The 16,340-nt window shown below is 39.9% G+C and overlaps 1 protein-coding gene across 6 annotated transcripts in view; it reads left to right on the top strand.

The window, feature by feature from the left end:
- Positions 1–16,340, top strand: part of fam184ab (family with sequence similarity 184 member Ab) — a 230,193-nt gene that overhangs the window by 93,908 nt on the left and 119,945 nt on the right. For all 6 annotated transcript variants that reach the window (XM_026194482.1, XM_026194483.1, XM_026194485.1 and 3 more), the window contains 5 exons: positions 1,630–1,749; positions 4,443–4,601; positions 8,194–8,433; positions 8,749–8,832; positions 9,853–10,104. In XM_026194482.1, coding sequence (XP_026050267.1) covers positions 1,630–1,749; positions 4,443–4,601; positions 8,194–8,433; positions 8,749–8,832; positions 9,853–10,104 — 855 coding nt within the window. The remainder of the gene's footprint in view (positions 1–1,629; positions 1,750–4,442; positions 4,602–8,193; positions 8,434–8,748; positions 8,833–9,852; positions 10,105–16,340) is intronic.

Below are 16,340 nucleotides of genomic sequence, written 5' to 3' on the forward strand. Positions count from 1 at the left end.
GCGTCAACCAATTTCTAATTCATCACTGCAAGGCATCAGATATGGAGAAGATATAGCAAAAAAATCCATAGTATGTTGATGTTTCTCTTGTAAAGGTGAAGACTTGCAAGATTTACTGTCAGTTATATATGAAACATTAATATCTACTATTTAAGTAAGTAAGGCTATGTGAAATTCATAGCTTATCCTTAAGAGATCACTGATACTTCTGAGTTATTAGAAACATTAAGCAATGGAATAGGAGGTTTTAGCAGCTTTATAGCAGCTATATACAGTACCACAGTTCATCTCTACTAATTGTATGTCAGTAGCATTAGAAATATTTATGCTACAGCAGGACTATCAAACTGAGGCCAAAATATGAAGTTAGAATTGCATTAAGTTCTTATTAAGTTCTTCATCATGTCTGGTCAGTCTGGTCTGTGTTCCCAGAAAAGCTTCCAGCAAACCAGCAAAAATTCAGCAAATTGTCTCACCATTAATCGTTTCAGTAAACCACAACAAATATTGGTAGTATGGCAGATAATCTTGAATTTGCTTTTTGTTTTTTGTATTTTAAGTGTATTTTATAATGGCCTGAACATGACACTATAACTGTTGTGGCTCACATTAGGTCTTTAGGGTTCACAGGTCTTGAGACCAGTCTGCAACTGGTTTCTGGTTTCAACTTGTTGCTGGAGGTTGCAATGAAATATATAGTGCTGCACCAAAATCTCCTCGTGAATGCTTTATTTGTTAGCAGATCGTCATGGTTGTAGTTTACATGGAAGCCCCCGGCATGTCTGCAAACACTTATCAACTTCTCATTAAACACCAGTGAAACTATAACAAGTGCAACGTGTGTGTTTACAGTGCAAACAGGAAGTGGAGAATGCTCGCCTTCAAAGCAAAAGTTTTGTCCTTTCAAATGTGTTGATTGCAGCATTAAGGTGAATCTTTTATTTTGCAGCTGAATAGTAGAGTTCGGTTTGCGTCACTCGGAGAGTAACTGGCGAGGGTTTGGCCATCTTATAAACGTGAAGTATTTGCCAGCTTTGGAAAATTAAGCACGCATATTTTTATCACAGTCCTGGTGATTTTTTTTCCTTTGGTTAAAAGGCAAAAAGGCATTTAAGGACAAACCCCGTGAGGACTCCTCATCCAACTCGACTTCTCAAAATTGTGAAAAATTTTCTTTTCATTGATTTAGGGTGATGGTTGAACATTATAGTGGATGCTTCAAACACCTTGTCTATAACACCAAGTTTGCACTAAGTACCAGCTGTTCTTCATAAAGACTTCATTGGACTTGATTGTAAAAATATTGTATGAGAAGTTCTTTCTCTCCTTGAACCGCGTTGGGAGCTTCATCCTCAAAACATCAATATCACCTTTCCTTTTCATCTTACAGATTTATTATTCCGCTCTCATGTTTCTTTACTTTATCCTCATGCTTTGATGTTCTGCTGCTAGCTCCCGTATTAATATTTTAACACAATATGCCCAGCATAGCAGTCCTAGCATGTTAGCTGAATACTGCTGTTAATTGTCTAGTCAGGTGTAAAAAAAACCAAAAACCATATCAATATTGTATTAAATCTTTATTATGATCCTGTACATTATCTAATGTGTTTCTTCCCTTTGTTGCAGGTTATCTATGCACTGAACACGAAAAATGATGAACACGAGGCAGCCATCGCTACTCTTAAGGAGGCTCATGAAGAGGAGGTGCAGCAGATTCTTTCTGAGACCAGGGAGAAGATACTCCAGGTTTGTGTGTGTGTCTGTCTTACTTTAAATTTATTAGGTTCTTTAGAACTGTGCACATCTAGGCATGGTCCCATATTCCTTTTATACAGAACAGACTTTCTCCTGGCAGCCCTTCCAAACTAATCATGCATATTCATCTTTGTGTAGTGGTTAACACATTGACCTAATGTGCAAGAGATCCCTGGCAAATGATTTAGAGTTGTGTCACAAAGGGCATCAAGCATAAAAATTTGTGCTAAATCAAATATGCGGATCCCTCTTCTGTGGAGATGCGTTGCTAATAAGGGAGCATCTGAAAGAAGCACAGGCCTCAGTTAGCATGATAAATGTTAATTGAGATGTAGAGCTATATGTCAGATTTGGAGTCTGAGATGTAGCTCTTGGGGTTTTTTGGGGGTTTTTTTGCAATTTCTCTGATTAGTGTTACAGAGGTGCTCACACTTGTTGATGATTAATTAATCAAGCATTTGATTAGCATCTCCTGGCTGCTACTTACCCACTTAATTCCTATGGAAGCAGTGAGTGTGTACTTGGTTTTAGAGAATTATGAAACGCTAAAGATGGCGATCTCATCCCCAAAGAGCCATACAACATTTGAAACAGGAAATGGTTAAATCAATCATGTCATTGCACAGATGCATGCCCACATTAGAGTTTCACAACCATTTCAAAAGTCACGATATGTACGTACGCATAGCAGAAGTACAGCTTTATGGGGGAAAATCTTTTTAAAGCTTTTCTTGGAGTTTTTTTGAGCACTTTTCAATGGATTTGAATGATTATTCCTTTCATCCAGTATCTCAGTGACCATTACACTAAAATTCAATTATTCAATTCAAAATTACTCCCAAGTTGTGAGATAAGAAATATATAATGCTGAACAATCAGGTCTATAATTGGACAGTTAGTGAGGATATAAGTATAGTACATGTAGTAGTAGTAAAGCTGTACATACATTTAGTTTTCAGACAGAGGAGATGTTTGAGTTGGGGCTTTAGTAAAAGCTGCAGTTCAATCCGTTTGTTTGTGGATTGTTTGAAAATGTCTGCCTGATGGTAGGAGCTTAAACAAATTGTGTCCAGGGTCTGCAATGTCTTTGATGATTTGCTTGGTCCTCTTCACACAGCCAGTGATCTAGAGATGTTGTTTCTGTGCCAACAATATTTCGTGCTGTTTTCATGACATGTCGGGGGGCTTTTGCTCCTGTCCACAATACAAGGAAGTGGTTTAAGAGCAAAACTGCTGTTACAGTGCTGTCCATTCATATTAAGTTCATATTATGAATCAAGTAGAAGCTTACAAGATATCAGGCTTTTAGATCTAGGAGTCTCCTTGCCAATGGTTTCTGAATAACCCACTGTTGTATACTCATAGTATACTCATAGGATCAGAAACTCAGACTCAGACCCCAATCCAGACCTCCTGTACGGGGTAACTGGGATCTAACACAGTGTTTGGCTTTTTAGTAACATGCAGACTTGGGGAATGCAGATAAAATGAAAGAGAGAAGACGGCGTTGTGGGAATCTCGTTAGACCAGGTTCATCCATGCAGAAAGGAGTTTCAGGAGTCTCAGGACCACTGCTGAGACATGTATTGTAGCAAGCACTCAGTATCCAGGAGAACAAAGATGTCTGCATGTGCTGATATAATGTAATGCAACCCAGGGCGAAGTCGTACTGAATCTAAACGTCTACATCTGACTCTTTAGTGGTAATATAAAAGGAGGAGGATGAATATTATGTAAGCAAAGCCTATTTTCGAAATTTAGATAATAGAAATGTATCACAGGTGTAAAGAGAAGCTGTTCTCATAGGCCTTTGTTCATTTTGACCCTAAAAGATAAGATTAAGATAAGATCTACTTTATTTATCATAAAAGGTGGGAAAGTCGTTTGTTACAGCAACTAAAAATGAAATAAAGCGTAATAAAATTAGACGCAATGATATAATAAATATAATAACAGTAATAATAATAGGTGGACAAAAGGCTGAAGAGGAACTAAAGTCAACTTTATAATAGATTTCAACAGAAAACAGACATCATTATAAAATCACATACAGCTGATGATGTAGCTAAAATACATCAGGAGCGCTGCACTGTGATCACCGGTGAGCTCAGACCACATTTGAAATGAAGTCATCAATTATGAATCACGTGAATATTAATTATTTAGGCCTATATGTCACGTCATTACGCTTGATGACAATGCCTCAATGACGATGCTTCTCTGTGAGTAATGTGACCAACCTCGATCAGCTAAACTTGAATACGCAGACATCGCCTCACTCTGCTTCTCTATTAAGTTTCCCTGGAGGCAGTGTTTACTGGTGTGCTTTGAATGCAAATTTAATTAATTTAGCCGAATTGGATGTACCTATTTAATCTTTTAATTTTCACTTTCATTTGTTGTCATAATGAGGAAAATCAAAGCCTAATTTAAATTCTGTGCGCATCAGCCAATCTTTTAAAGTAATTTTAATTAAAGCTGAAATCCAGGATGGTTATTTACCGGTGTTTGTATGCAATTTATGTCCCATAATATCTCAAAATGATCAAGTTTTGGAGGATATGAAGTGTACGACATATTGTGCCTTGTCAATCACAGAGTAAGCATCTCCACACATGCTGTCATTAAAATGCTAGATTTGGATGATAGCGAGCACTTCACTGAACTTTAAATGTTTGTCACAGTACAAGAGCAAGATCAGCGATGAGATGGACCTGAAGAAGCGGATCCAGTCTCTGGAGGAGTCAATGGAACTCCACGAGAGGATGAAGAGGCAGGCCCTGGCCGAGTTCGAGAGCTACCGTCAGAGGGTGGAAGACATGCAGCTCTGCACTGAGGCTCAGGTAAATGGAAGAGTGATGTGATGTCTGTGTGTGCTGGAGGCAAGAGGCACCTGTGTCTGCACTCACAGCTGCAGGTAATCGCTATTAAGTCTGTTTCTCTGTCCTGCTGTGAAGTGGAGAGTCTCTCTTTGTCTGCATCAACTGCCTCAGATTGCTGTGAGCGGTCAGGGTTCATTCAGGCCTCATTTTCATTTCTTTTTTCAAGGAGTCTGTAAATAGAGTCCAGATATCATTCAATACATTTTTAAATTTAGTCACATATATCCACGAGTTAATCCAGCTACATGATGACTAGAATGAGCTCCGTTTACCTGGAAACACCAACGTCATGCCATCACTTAACAGATTTTCTTGCACATTTTAGTAGGTTTCTTTAAAACAAGTCAACCAGAAGAAACTCCCCCATAAGAATGTGAGATGATGATTTATTGAGAATGATTTGGCCCACTATAACTCCATTTTTGATTTTACTAAGATGTGAGCAGGGCCTTGCAGAGAAACAGGAAACAAGGAGGCCTGGGTCATCTAGTTAAAAGAGGAGTTGTGCTCATGGTGAGACAAAGGAAAAGTTGGATCAGAGAGCGGGAGAGACATAAAAGAGAGAACTTGGCTTGGTCTAACCTTTGAATGTGTTGCCACAGGAAAGGCCAAGAACCCATCAGAGCGAAGCGCATGGGGGAAATCAGAAAATGCAGCTTTGAATATTAGCCTAGGAAATGGGAGGCACAATTTTCAGGTTCTTGTCGATTGCCTTAAGCCTTAATATACGAAAATACATGGAAAGCAGCAGAGGAAGGATTTAGATTCTTTACTTTAGTGAAGGCAGCAATACTACAAAATAAAACTACTCTTAGATGTAGCTTAGTGTCCAGAACCAGCATTCTTTGTAATGTCGTGCAATGGGCACAAGTTGAGTTGATGGAAAAAAAAGCCCTCGGCTTACTCGATCTACAACATGAGTTTATGGTCTCGTTAGATGAATAAAACATGAAGTTCATTTTGTAAATTAGGATCCTCATCACAGTGAAAAAGGAGGGTAGGGTTTGCTGCAGCTCAGGTATATACAATATTTCTCAGTTATCAAAACCCTGCCTAATATCTCCCATTTTAAAACACCAAGATGGTGAGAGCAAAACGATTCAGCAGGACCTCACTAACCAGTGGGTGATGCCACAGTGGGTGCACGGTGCATCCATCTTTTATATACAGTTATTTGAGTAAAAATACAGACGTATTAGTGCCAACTTTTTTGGACACAGCCTTAAATAGAGGCTTGCAACTAAAATATAAATATCAAAACAGATGATTACAATGACCAGAGATCACAGACATGCTGTAAGCACCCAGTGCACCTTTTCTATAGTCTTTCATTTTCAGATTCAGAAGCTGGCAATGTCTGTTCTGTTAATTAAACTCGAGGAACAACTGGTGTTATTCTGGTACTATTCCAAAGTAGATCTGCCTGTTAGGATTACAGTAACAATAGACAGACCACAGACTGTTTGACACAATAACAGCTGGGAGAAGTGAACATTGCATTGAAGTCTTAGAGAGATACATGCACTCATCTTCTTCACATCTGCCTTGATTGCAAGTCAAATGCAGGATGTATTGAACAGCTGGATCTGGCTGCCTCTCGGATGCAATCACATCTAGTTTCTTCGATATCCAATAACAATCCAGTCCTGCTAAGACACATAAAGAGATATAATTTAAATTCGTTTTTTTTTCCGCACCTCGTTTAAGTAGGAGAGGAGTACCTCTCTTATTGCTATGCTGTAAATTGCCTCTGCTTTGTTGTTTACAAGTTTATGAGCAAGCCAGTGTGTATGAAATCATCCCCATGTATATGCTTGTATATGACCTGGGAGGACAGTGAAGCGTGTAACTAATCTCTAACAATAGCTGACCAAATGAACATCATTATATAGATTTATGGAGTGTGTGCAGCTCTCTGATAAAAAGATGCAAAGGCAGGAATAAAGAAAAATTGACTATATGCAGGAATTTATGATTTAGAGCAGGGATGTCAAACAAAGCAGCCTGGGGCCTGAACCAGGCCACCAAAGCCCACTGGATGGCTTTGAAAAGTAAGACACTTGTACGGACAGTTATCAGTACAATATACATCATCTCACAACACATCTGGACTGTTTGGTAAATGGACTGATACTTGTACAGACAAAAAGAGGATTGAGAAGTATCATCCACAGAATCAGAGAAACACAAATATAGAACAAGCCTGGAAGGAAAGAAAACTACTGATATGTTTAAAGACTCCAGACCAGTGGCTAATGAGGGTTAGAGTTAGAACAGTGTGTCGGGAGTATCATGCCGTGGGGAAGCTTCGCTACATCTGGATCTAGGAATCTCGTCAAGATGGATGGACTTGTGAATAAAGAAGGATATGTCAGGTTTTTAAAAGGCAGTAAAACAGGTCTGGGTCATCACTTTTCCGACACAACAACCCAAAACAGGCATTGAACTACCTCCAGAACAAAGTTAAAGTTACTTTTGCATTTTCTAGATTCACTTATTTACAGCACATATGCAATAAGACATACTGTTAAAATGATCTGAGGATGTTCATCATGTGTTTTGGAAATGGATATTTCACCACATGTTATTATGCAGTGGTTTTACTGATCTAGCCCATTAAATAAAATGACATCCCTGATTTAGAGTGACGCTCAAAGAAATAAAATGCAAACACCCAAAGGCTGTAGTCTCCACATATTAACCCATATTCATTATTAGCAGCGGTGGGCACCTGTAAGGCCTTATTCTGGTCAAGGGCACAGCGAGGGGAGCATTATCCTAGCATGTTTTGGCGGCAGGAGAAGCCAGGTCTCCTGGAGGAATGATTTGAACCAGGAACCCACTTGCTGTGAGGCCACAGTGCAGCAGAATGAGCCACCGTACTGATGGCAAATAGGCAGATGTGTGTCTGTGTTTGTGCTTGTGTTATTATCCCTGAGTGTTTTTTTCCCTGATAACTGTCCAAGCTGTCAGTCATGGGTGTCTCCTACTTTTATCGTGGTTGATATGCCACTTCTGTACCCTTTGAGACTAGAAAATTTATGGCTAATAGTTAGTTGGTGCTGATTGTGTAATTAGCTACTTTAGAGAATGAAATGCAGTCAAATTAAATGAAAGGTATGAAAACGTATTAGTAAATCTTCCCCTGACAGATGGTTGTTATGTGCCTTAAAGATTTTATCGTAAAATGTTTAGTGTTTTTCTGATCAGGTACCTTAGAGACCACTTTTCTGCTAATCAATATAACATATAATATCAATGGATTGAGGCATTGTCAGAATGATAACTTCCTATGTCAATACTAGATGACATTTTTGAACAATGACCTTCAGAGCATTTTCTGCTCACACACTTTGTTTCTGTTTAGTCTGCTGCTTTTTACTGCTAATTTAGAGCAGCCAGGTCGGCAGCCAGAAGGTCAAAATCCCCCAAGCCAGTACACCACCGCCTGGCTTAGACCTTTTGAAAAGTCACGCGCTCTGTAAGAAGCCTACAAAACCCATAAATCAATTCCCCTGTTGGCTCAGCCTTTCATTCCCGTCTTCTTTGGCAGCACACGCAGCGTGTGGTGTCCATGTCAAGGGAGGTGGAGGAGATGCGACGGTCCTTTGAGGAGAAGCTGCGTACATTCAGCCAGGCACAGGCCCAGTTCGAGCAGGAGAAGAGGGCCACGCTGGAAGAGCTCAAGGCTGAGCACAGACAGGAAATCCAGGAGCTTCTTCGCAGCCACCAGAGCCAGAACGCAAACTACAGCAAAGACCAGGAGAAACTGGTACAGCTCCATAAAGCCGAGGTAACACACTCGCTTCTGCAAAAGTAGAGCAGCTCTTGAAAGCCAAAGCATCAAACTCTAAACCACTACAGGGAAGAAGAAAGAAAGTGGGACAGCGATAATTACCAAGTTTCCAACTCTTTGTTCTACCTTGCCTTTCCTTATACAACATTTTAACGCTAGTATAGACTACATGCATTTTATAATGTAATTTATAATCGTCTCTCTACAGCAAAAGCATCAGAGACTTCTGGTTGCTTAATTTTTTTTAAAATAAACTGACTCTACTTAATTCGAAATGTGCCGTTTCTTTGTGTCTCCATGTTGGACGTTCAGGTTGATTCTCTGACAGAGCGGGTGGAGGAGCTGAAACAGGACAAGAAGAGACTGGTGGAGGAATACGAGGCCAAACTCAGCAAGGTACAGTACATTAAATATAATAACCATCATTAATAATTGGTAAACAAACTGGTAAGCAAATATGAGTTAATAAATCATTTATTGGGCATTATATGGGTATTTTATTCAGATGCCTTCTGTGTTAGTCCCCCCCCCACCCGTGTGTTTTGTTTTCCTTCCACTTCCAGTTCTCTTGCTCTCGTTGTGATTGTCTGCCCTTCCCAAACTGTTCACATGTCCTTGATGCTATTCAGTCACTTCGTATCGCTCCTCCAAACCCTTTAACTGCTGCTAGGGACAATATACAGTAGTGTTTGTTTTACTTTGGAGATCCAAGTTAGTGGGCCAACTCTATCCAGAACCTGCAGTAGATGGAGAACTGGTACCACTATGTTCTAAGACTCTTAAGTCCATTGTTATTTACTCTATTTATTAATGTTTTCAGGAAAGCGTGGGTGTACTCTCCTTCCCTGCTCTCACTACTGCTACAGTCTAATTCTGTCTAGAGCCAACCCAAAAAACCTAATACTGAGTCCAGACTGAAAGGTGCGATCTTTTAAAAAATAAGCCTAAATAAAATAAGGATTCAAGAGGATTCAAGCAGAAAAGGTTTGCACACACAGTGTCTCATCTGGCATTTCCAGAATCGATTCACTCCAGGCTGTGCTAAATGTCCTTGGATTAGTAATAGTTAAAAAAAGGCCTGAAAATTTAATTTGTTGGCACTATAGTGTTGACGCTGCTGAAAGTGAAGGTTGTTATCTGCAGATCTGTGTACAGGAAAAGCCATAGCTGCACTTAAGGACTGCATTTAGATGCTAGTAATTCAATAAAAAAAAGCATCCTCGTCGGCAGTAAACACTGTCAGGAAAGTAATTTTGGCTCCAGCTCTAAATGTTTTTAGACCTTTCGATATAAAATTCACATTGTCATTAAAAAGAGAAAACTGAGGCTTATTAATTAGTTTTACACCCTTCATGTTTTTGGCTTAAATCTTTTCCGCAGTGGTGAACACTTTCACAAGTGTGCGTTTGTCCCCAGGCTCAGGCCTTTTATGAGCGCGAGCTGGAGGCCATGAAGAGAACCCAGCAGCTTACCGCCGACAACCTCTTGGCATGGAAACGCACTGAGGCCGAGCTGCGACGGGAGTTTCAGACTCAGGAGGCGGCGCTGCAGAAAACCCTCGGAAAACTGAGGGCCGAGCTGGCCAGGGTGTCGGACGAGGCTCGGGAAAACCGGGAGAGGTCCTACAAGCTGCAGTCGTCACTTAACACTGCAGAGAGCACCGTCAAAGTGAGTGTGAACCCTCACCTGCTCATCCAAAAATGAGTCAACAGAAGGTGGACGGAGGCGAAGTAGCCGAAAATCCTGTCGTTTTAAGTGAGCTGATGTCTCTTTTTATAGACAGCTTGCAAAGATTTTGCGCCTGTAATCAAAGATAGATTCAAATTAAAACAGGGAACAAGGTCCGTGTGAAGAAATTCAATAAATGTATTCCTTTCTATATGGATAGTCACTTTATAGATTAAATTATGACGAGTAGATGTTCATCAAGCGGTCCAACCTGAGCCTGAGCCTTAATTTAACATTCATAGATTTCAAAAATGATATTTTTATATTAATGGGTCAAATAATAGGGGATCTCACCGTTTTAGGGCCTTCAGCTTGATTTTTTTTTTTTATTGAATGCTCCTACAAGAACTGACGATGAACATAGGAGAGCAATTAGCAACTAAAGCCAGGTATTTCCTTGAAGTAGGGAAGTGAAACCTAAACAGGTTGTATTCTGTGCTTGTATACATTTCAACCAAGTGCAAGGTGGAACTGAACTTTTTCACAGGGTATCAAGGGTTAGGGTGTGGTGAAGGAGGACCCAAAATTGTAGGCATGGAGGCAGTTTAACTAAAGGCGAGCTCTTTAATGAGCTGATAAGTAAACAAGACATGAGCAAAAATACAAAACCAAACAGGAAACTAAATGCAAGCTGCTTAAACTAACTCGGGCAAAGAAACACTCAAAAACTAAGCCTGGGAAACAGAACAGTAGCATAAATGGACCATAACATGACAAAGCACAAAGGGAGATACTGCATATACACAGGAGGGTGATTAGAAGAAGTGGAGACACATGAGAACACAGCTGGAGCAAAATAGACATAATGAAGAAAGGGAAGCAAGACTGCACATGAGACAATGACTATCAAAATAAGACAGGAAATCACAAACACTGAGATACTGACACAGTCATATGGTAGAGACACAGAGAGAGAATGCCCACCGGGGACCCTACGAAGGACATACACAGGTGAGACTAGGACATGAAAGGGAACTGACTAAGTTAACAAAAGACTACGAACTAGAAACATAGCTCACTTCTCAAAACAAAATACAACATGCAAAAGTTAAAAAAAAAACACAAACACTGGGAACAGACCCAGGGATCCTAACAGGAGGCTCGCTTTAAATTGGGTGAGGATGTCATTTAGCCATGCTGGGCTGTCTTTATAGAAGGATGGTTCCTTTGTGTCTTGATCTCAAACAGTGAAGCACAGGTAAAATGGTTCAGCTACGTGTCGTAAGAGGTCTGGTCTAGGATGTAAGAGTGATGGTAGCATGGAGAGAAACTGCAGACCAGTCCCTGATTCTGTAGGGAAATAATGTCATCAAACTTGGTGTCCTGCCTGAGTTTAATACATCCATGTTGCATAGTGTCATGCAGTGAACTTATAAGATTCCCCGGATCATGCAGTGTGCGGGTGCCTTAAAGGAGAGTGTTTGTTAAAACATTTAGTTGTTAAGGCAAATAGAAACATTCGCCAAATTAACGCTTCAAGTTGGCTGCTAGTCCAGGTTGTTCAGTCAATCATATACTTTTCATCTCTGTAATATTCTCGATATTTGTAATTGAGCTATTTGTATATATTACAGCTATTTCTCATATATTCTAAACTCTGTAATATACTGTATTGTTTAATTAGTTCAGTCTGTCACCGTTATTGTCTTGGAGCAACTGTAACCCACATAATTTCCTTAGGGATTATTGAAGCATTCTGATTCTGATTCTGATTAAGTCATTAGGATGATGACATGTCAGCAAGATTGTATTTAAACTTTGTGTCCCTGCTCGTCTTCTCTCTGTAATTTAGAGGAGGAGCAGATCAAAAATGTCCAAGCTGCTGAACAGTAAATGATTAAAAACAGTGTGCTGCGTTTCCACAGCCTACCTGTGTACTGAGATGCTTAACCGTACAGTCTACAAGTAATTTGTCCCATTATTCTAAAACGGTTGGCTGTTTCTGTGCCATTAAATATATTCTAGGACAGTTTAAGCAGACATATGAGCAGGGCCTTTCTGCACACTGCTGTCTCTCTACCCACTGATGTCTAACCAACATATGATGGACGATGTTATCTGACAGTGTTACCAGCTAATACTGGCCTGTTGCCGCTGTATAAGTAAGACTTCCTGTGAAAGTATCACAGAGCTAGCACAGACAGATTCACGTATACCTACAGCCACTTTAGAATCACTGTGTGTCTCAGGTTAATGGATGTAAGGTTAATGGATTCAGTTTTACTCCCCATTTGCAGCTCATGCTACCCTTTCAGTGGGTTCTGTATGGACTTACCCTTTCAGCATCCAGCAGGTTGGCAGCAAGCCACTTAAGAGTTGAGTTAGATTTGGATTACATTTTAGCTGCATGCTTAAGAGTTCCCAAACAAAAGCTTTCAAATAGACTTCTTCTGCTATGAGATTTACATTAGCTGCTAAATGTGGCTGTGACTCAAACCACTTTCTGCTAGACTTTGTACTCTCCTGGCTGAAGTATTAACATCTTTCCAAAAATTGGAACTTTTATTAATATTTATCAGTTGAAATAACTAAAGGGTTTTATAAACTCTGTTGTCAGTTTTTTTGCGTAGCAGCTTATGGGTCAGGTTGTAACACTCAGGATTTACAATATCACAGAAAGACGATGCTACAGGCTTCAGTTAGCTTGTTAAGTTCATGACAGTACAATTAGAAAAAGACTAAAGTGTTACCGATTCTCTCTAGAGAATAGGGCAGCGTGTCTTAGGGTTTCAAAGTCCACTCCTCTGACTTAAATGCCGTCGTGGGACCACAAACCTCGATGAACTAAAGCAACATTGCAAAGAAGAGTAGGCCAAAATTCCTCCACGATGACAAACCCTACAAGTTATTGCTGCTAAAGATGATCTTACGTTTTTTTTTAAAGAGGAATTCAAGCTATTTCCTATTATTTGATGATTTGATAGGCAAAATGTATTCATTATGCCTGAGCAAATGAAGCCCCCTATTAACAGAACCGGTTAAAGCAATATTGGTTATCTTCCTTTCGGATTTTTGGATTGCCAAAGTTGTAACTTTTTTTGTATTTGTTACAAATTACCCAAAATATCCAGCACACTAAGTCTCTATTTGGTATGACAGCAAAAATAGCAGTGCTGTGTTTATTTCCCAAGTCATTTTTTTTTTTTTCTAGTGTCTGACTTCTGTAAGATCTTTAGTGACGACGCCCGTGATTATCTTCGCCGTTGAAAATAAAGCTGACATGTGCTCCAGGGAGGATTGGCTAAGTAGGTCTGTTTTGTTTTGATGACTCGCTCTGAAGTTTATGTGGAATTATCACTGATTGCAGACAAAGACAGGAAGGGATCTCTCCTCCTTGGTGATGCTGAAATTGGGATCGAGGTCAGCGGTGGCTGTGGAGTTAATAATTTTAGCTATCAGAGCAATTAACTACAACCCAGATAAAGAAACGACAAGCAGAGTGGTTGATACCTGATGTAAGAAGGTAAAACAGATATCAGAGGATGGAAACTATTTGATCCTTTGCTGGTTTTGTCTTTTGTGCAGCTGAAATGTTATTGAGTTGTAAAAGTAATATCATAATAATCTCTTAATAACAGCCTCGGTATGTGAACAGATCTTTTAATCCTTCACGTCCTGCTGTGAGCTCATTGTTGGATGATAGATTTTAATTTAACCTTAACAAGCTCGCAACACAGGTTTGATTTACACCTCTTGTGTCTCGTCACTGTGCATACCTATACAGTTGCTAGCATTTGCGCAAGTAGAGGCACATTTTTAGACCCTTCACAAAATTAATTTGACTCTTGAAAATTAAAATGCTGCACTAAATCAAAATGTTCCCAAGTCTCCGGAGGCATAATTACTGTACTGGCACATACGCCATGTGGAGAAACCGTATCATCAAATATCGACTTAACACCAGTGTGAGACACTTGCGGTTGGTGTCAGGATGCTGCAGCGTCTGCTTCACTGTTCTGCCACCCTCCTTTAGCTTATGATTTAGTAGGCAAATCTCCAGAGAAATGCAAGCAAATGATCGCTCAGAGTAACTGAGACAGACGTAATTAATGGCTCAGTGTTCACATGCTTCTGCAGGAATATGCATGCCAAAAAATTACAAATTGTCCCCCAAGTGAAATACTCCACTGACGCTGTGTTAAATTGCTGCTGTCACTGACCTTGGACTAAATATTTCACTTCAGGTAGAGCTTATCTGGACTAAGTCTATGGGAGCTTTTAGTGAGATAAAACAATAAATCACCTAAAGCACTATGTTCGGGTCCCTTTTTGTATTTAAATGAAAATGCAGGAATCAGCCTGGTCCAATCAGGAGGATTGACAGAGGTGAGGCAGTACGTGAGAAGAACTCACATGTGCGCGTGTGGGTGTTTTTGTTGAGGTTTAAAGGGGATTAGATGTGAATCAAAGGTGATCAGTGAATGTCATGACAATGGGATTCTTCTGTTAACTCAGATAATTCAACAGAGATACTGTTAATTAAAGCGTTTTCACCTCCATCTGCCAGCCTCATTCACACAAACAGAGGTGTACACTGCATTCGAAGGGACAGTTGTGCTTTCACTTGCCTTTAACCCAAACCTTAACAACCAACGACCTTCCACTCAGTCTAAACCAAAAGTTAGCATTAGTATATAGGCAAGTCTTATGTCTCTCACACAGTGCATTGATGGGCGCTGTGTCTCAGCCACTACAAAGACACCTCAACAAATTTATTATGTTAACTGGATTTGCTAAAAATGACAATATTTGTTGTGCATTTACTTCTATTGTAGGAACAAACTGGCTTAGAACGATGAAGAAAATCTGAAGGAAATAAGAGATAAATTAACACAATACTGTTTTTCATTAAAAGGTCTGTATAAAAAGAGTCGTATTATTTTTTTTTTTTGGTTAAAGCTCGTACAACAAAACTGACAGGTCAGGCAAACTGGCTTAATCAAACTAGCCGCATACTGGAGCCTTCTGTGACATAGATTCTTGATGGAGGGCGCTTTAAATCAAAGTGGTGTTAAACAGTAGAAAATATTAGTTCTAAGATTCAGTAACCTGGATCTGCAACAACAAGCTATATAAAGTGAGGATGGCAGGTGAGAAAAACTGTCACATGTAGGGCACCACCTGTCTGAGAACCATAGGGGTTATGACAAAAACTAGAGAAATCCTTTGATCCTGAAAAAGATCTTTGAAGGCTTCAAGACTGGCAGAAACATCCAAACTTTCGCAGAAGGTCAATTAATCGGCAGTAGCTACACTCTGTCATAGGATACTGAGGTGTCCAAGCCCACTGTGAGGCATAATCTCAACAGCATGTCCTGTGTTTGCCCTAGGATGTCTGCAACTCCTCACCTAGGAGGCACAGAGCTTGACTTATGGAGAAGCAGCAGTCAGTTTGACTAAGCCCCACACACCCTGATTTTCACTTTTGTCTTTCCATAATCAAAAGGTCTGCATTTGTTAAGAATGTTGCCTGTAGAGATTTTGCCTACACTGACACAAAACCAAACATATTTGGCCTGGCTGAATCGTGCATTGGCATTTAAACAGCTGTGTCTAACCCCATCCTATCCCAGTTCCAATTTTAGACCCAAAGCTGAGTCTTGAAACAGCCCTGTGAAGAAATTAGGACTCCACTTAATGCCCCAGTTTCTGAAACATTCACACTTTTACTTTTTCTTGTTCACAGAGAGCCATAGGTTGTACTGCTAGTGAAGAAACTTGTAGAAATAACACAATCTTTATCTTTACTCCAGAGCTCCAACCTTAGTCTCAGCTACGGTAGTTCCCAGATGGACTCAAAACTTTTTTTCCCTGTAGGTTTGTCTCAGAATGCTGTATGAAGAAGTGAGACAAAGAAAATACAGTGGGGCAAAAAAGTATTTAGTCAGCCACCGATTGTGCAAGTTCCCCCACTTAAAATGATGACAGAGGTCAGTAATTTGCACCAGAGGTACACTTCAACTGTGAGAGACAGAATGTGAAAAAAAAATCCATGAATTCACATGGTAGGATTTGTAAAGAATTTATTTGTAAATCAGGGTGGAAAATAAGTATTTGGTCACCTCAAACAAGGAAAATCTCTGGCTCTCACAGACCTGTAACGTCTTCTGTAAGAAGCTTTTCTGTCCCCCACTCGTTACCTGTATGAATGGCACCTGTTTGAACTCATCATCTGT

This window comes from Astatotilapia calliptera, chromosome 15 (genome assembly GCF_900246225.1).
Source record: "Astatotilapia calliptera chromosome 15, fAstCal1.2, whole genome shotgun sequence".
Classification (NCBI taxonomy): domain Eukaryota; kingdom Metazoa; phylum Chordata; class Actinopteri; order Cichliformes; family Cichlidae; genus Astatotilapia; species Astatotilapia calliptera.